The sequence below is a fragment of the Tupaia chinensis genome, unplaced genomic scaffold (genome assembly GCF_000334495.1).
Source record: "Tupaia chinensis unplaced genomic scaffold, TupChi_1.0 Scaffold000024_1, whole genome shotgun sequence".
Classification (NCBI taxonomy): domain Eukaryota; kingdom Metazoa; phylum Chordata; class Mammalia; order Scandentia; family Tupaiidae; genus Tupaia; species Tupaia belangeri.
In genome coordinates, this window is record NW_006159454.1 from 36,964 (window position 1) to 40,366 (window position 3,403).

The 3,403-nt window shown below is 50.8% G+C and overlaps 1 protein-coding gene across 1 annotated transcript in view; it reads left to right on the forward strand.

Moving 5' to 3' along the window:
• The window catches only part of LRRC74B (leucine rich repeat containing 74B), a 23,795-nt gene extending 22,623 nt beyond the window's left edge, over positions 1–1,172 (forward strand). Inside the window, 1 exon segment of the mRNA XM_027770694.1 lies at positions 631–1,172. Coding sequence (XP_027626495.1) covers positions 631–786 — 156 coding nt within the window. The 3' untranslated portion in view covers positions 787–1,172.
• The last annotated feature ends 2,231 nt before the right edge of the window (positions 1,173–3,403 follow it).

Below are 3,403 nucleotides of genomic sequence, written 5' to 3' on the forward strand. Positions count from 1 at the left end.
TGCCCAAGATCCCAAGAGGAGAATGGAGGAGAAGGGATTGCAGCGTGGCCATCCCCTCTGGGGGGTGATTTCTCACTTTCTGTCTCTCAGTCTCTCCGGCAAGTGCACACACCCTATAGACAAAATAGCTCTTAAAAAGTTTAATTGTGGGGAACCAGCAGTTAGCGTAATGGCTATGTCGCTGGACTCCCACGTAGTCGACCGCGGTTCGTGTCCCGGACCCGGTGGCTTAAAACTCACGCCAGGCGCGTGTGCGTGCGTGCCCAAGATCCCGAGAGGAGAATGGAGGAGAAGGGATTGCGGCGTGGCCATCCCCCCTGGGGGGTGATTTCTCGCTTTCTGTCTCTATGTCTCTCTCTGTCTGTCTGGCGAGCGCACGCGCCCTATAGTGAAAAAAAAAAAAAAAAAAAAAAAAGCCAGGTCCGTGTGTGGCATGCCTAAAATCCCAAGAGAATGAAGAAGAGAGGACCGTGGCATGGCCACCCCTCTGAGGGGTGCTCATTCATTTCCCCCTGCTCTGACACTCTCTCTGGTGAGTGCACACGCACCCTATAGCAAAAAGAAAAAGAAAGAAAAAGTCGAGCTCTCAGGAAATAATAACGAACTGTCTCATGACGGGTTTCTCCTCAGGATATCCCGGTGAACAGAGAGTTCGAGGACCTCGTTAGCTCAGTGAAGGCCACTCTTCCCGGGCTTTCCGTAAAGATGGCTGCTCGCAGAGTGGAGTTTAAAAAACAGCTGCTGCCAGTCTTCAGCCCATCCCCCCCAGCGCCTGCCCCTAAATGACTTTGGAGCGTGGCGTCCTGGTCTTCTCCAATCAGCCATGGCGACTTCCAAGTGGAGGGCTCTTTGAGACACGATGCCATCCCACCCCTTGATGTGTGCTGAGTTCCCGCATCGGCTGGCTGGTGGGCAAGCCCTCTGGAGGTGGTCTTGGCGATGACTCAGACAGCCATACCCCGCTCTGCACCACGGTCCCTGCGCTAACCCACACATTCACGTCACACGAGCAACTACTGTGTGCTGCGCACCGAGCTGGGTACAGGATCCAAGATGCTCTCGCAAATCCCTTCCTCCAGATGTTCATGTACTGGTGACCTCAGGAGACTATTAAAATATTAAAAAAATGCGGGGTCGGCAGGTGGCATGGTGGTTAAGATGCTGGACTCCCATATGGCCAACCGCGATTCGAGTCCCCAGACCTGGTGGCTTGAATCTCACACTGGGCGTGTGTGTGTGCATGCCCAAAATCCTGAGAGGAGAAAGGATGGTGGGGTGGCATCTCCCTGGGGAAAGGTGATTTCTCACTTTTCCTCTCTCTGTCTCTCCCTGTGGTGAGTGCATGTGCCCAGTGGCAAGAATTAAAAAAAAAAAAGAAAAGAAAAAAAGATTGATGTCCAAAGATATTCATCAAAATGCTGTTTGTTGGGACCAGCAGTTAGCGTAATGGCTGGGTCGCTGGGCTTCCACGTAGTTGACCATGGTTCACATCCCAGACCCGGTGGCTTAAAACTCATGCCGGGCGCGTGTGCGTGCACGCCCAAGATCCCGAGAGGAGAATGGAGGAGAAGGGATTGCGGCGTGGCCATCCCCCCTGGGGGGTGATTTCTTGCTTTCTGTCTCTCTCTGTGTGGCGAGTGCACACACCGTATAGCAAAAATCTCTAAAAAAAAAATGCTGTTTGTCATAATGGGAGTTGGAAGTGACCTCAATGCCAAATAACAGCAGGTGGTTAACACGATTTTTGGAGCTCTGCAAACACACACAAAAAAGCCACGGGCTTGGCCGGCGGCGGTGATGCAGTGGTAACGAGCTGCTCTGTGATGCTGAGACCACACGCGAAGGTCTCCCTGCATACACTGCGCATGCCTGTGATCTGCATGACTGAGGCGGGGGACGGACTGCAGCAGGGAGTCCCTGTTGGAGATGCCTGTTTCTCTCTCTCGGAAGGAATAACTAAACTTTTTTTAAAAGCCACATACTCAAAGAACATTTAACAATTTATGGATATACACAATTAATGCTAAGTGAGAAAATTAAGGATTAAAAACTAACATGGCAGGACCAGCAGTTAGCGTAATGGCTATGTGGCTGGACTCCCATGTAGTCAACTGTGATTCGAGTCCCGGACCCGGTGGCTTAAACTCATGCCAGGCGCATGTGCGTGCGTGCCCAAGATCCCGAGAGGAGAATGGAGGAGAAGGGATTCTGGTATGGCCATCCCTCCTAGGGGGTGATTTCTCGCTTTCTATTTCTTTGTCTCTCTCTGTTTTTCTGGCAAGCGCATGTGCCCTATAGCTAAAACCTCTCAAAAGGAAAAAAATAAAAACAAAAAACAAAGAACTACATCATCTACCTTGAACAGGTGCAGCAGGAGAAGGCTAAGGGCACAGCTGTCTATGCGGGCACTCGCCCCAGCAAGGTGGTGATCGTGAGCCTAGAACTGGACAAAGATTGCGGCAAGGCCCTTGAATGGAGAGCCAAATCTTGCCCAATTGGAAAGGAAAAGGGCAAATATCTGAAACAATCAAGAAGATCCAGGAGTAAAATAATCTTATACACAGATTTCATTAAACACTGCTAAAATGGGGGTGGGGTGGGGACACTGCGTTAGGTGAAAGACGGCAGTCGCCGGGTCACACACTGTACGGTGTATACATGAAGGGTCTGGATAGGCAAATCTACAGACAGGAAGGCTATAGGTCGCCTAGGGCTAAGGACATGAAGGGATTCAGGGTCGACAGCTAAAGGATTTGGGTTCCTTTGAGAGATGATCAAAATGTTCTAAAATTGTGATGTTACATAATTCTGTAAACATACTGAAACCCATTAATTGTACATTTTATTTAAAATTTTTCCTTTATTCAAGATATGCTGAGTAGGGACCAGCAGTTAGTGTAATGGCTATGTTGCTGGACTCCCATGTAGTCGACCACAGTTCGAGTCCCAGACCCGGTGGCTTAAACTCACGCTGGGCACGTGTGCGTGTGTGCCACCCAGTCTCTGGTATTTTGCTATGGCAGCCTGGAGCTGACAAATACAGCAGGATTCACTCTCCCGGGGAGGAGAGAGGGAGGAAAGGCCATGACCTCCTCTCCGCTTCCCCAGCTCTCTGTACAACTCCCTCCATGTGACAGTGCACTTTCTCCTGTGACAAAGCACTCTTCCTAAGGGCAGACCGGATGGTGCCCTTCGCAGGCTCCCCAAGCTCACAGAAAAGTCTCAGCTGCTGGATCTGGGGTGTCCTATTGCACTGGATGAGCTCCCTCTGTCCTCCAAGGAGGAAAATGTTAGGGCCTACTCCACCATGCTCTTGGGAGACCTCCCAACCAGGTGTTGAGTTCTGGTCATGAGTTGGGATCCCCCAACTAAGCCTGATCCCTGCATTCCTCCCTTGACTCTT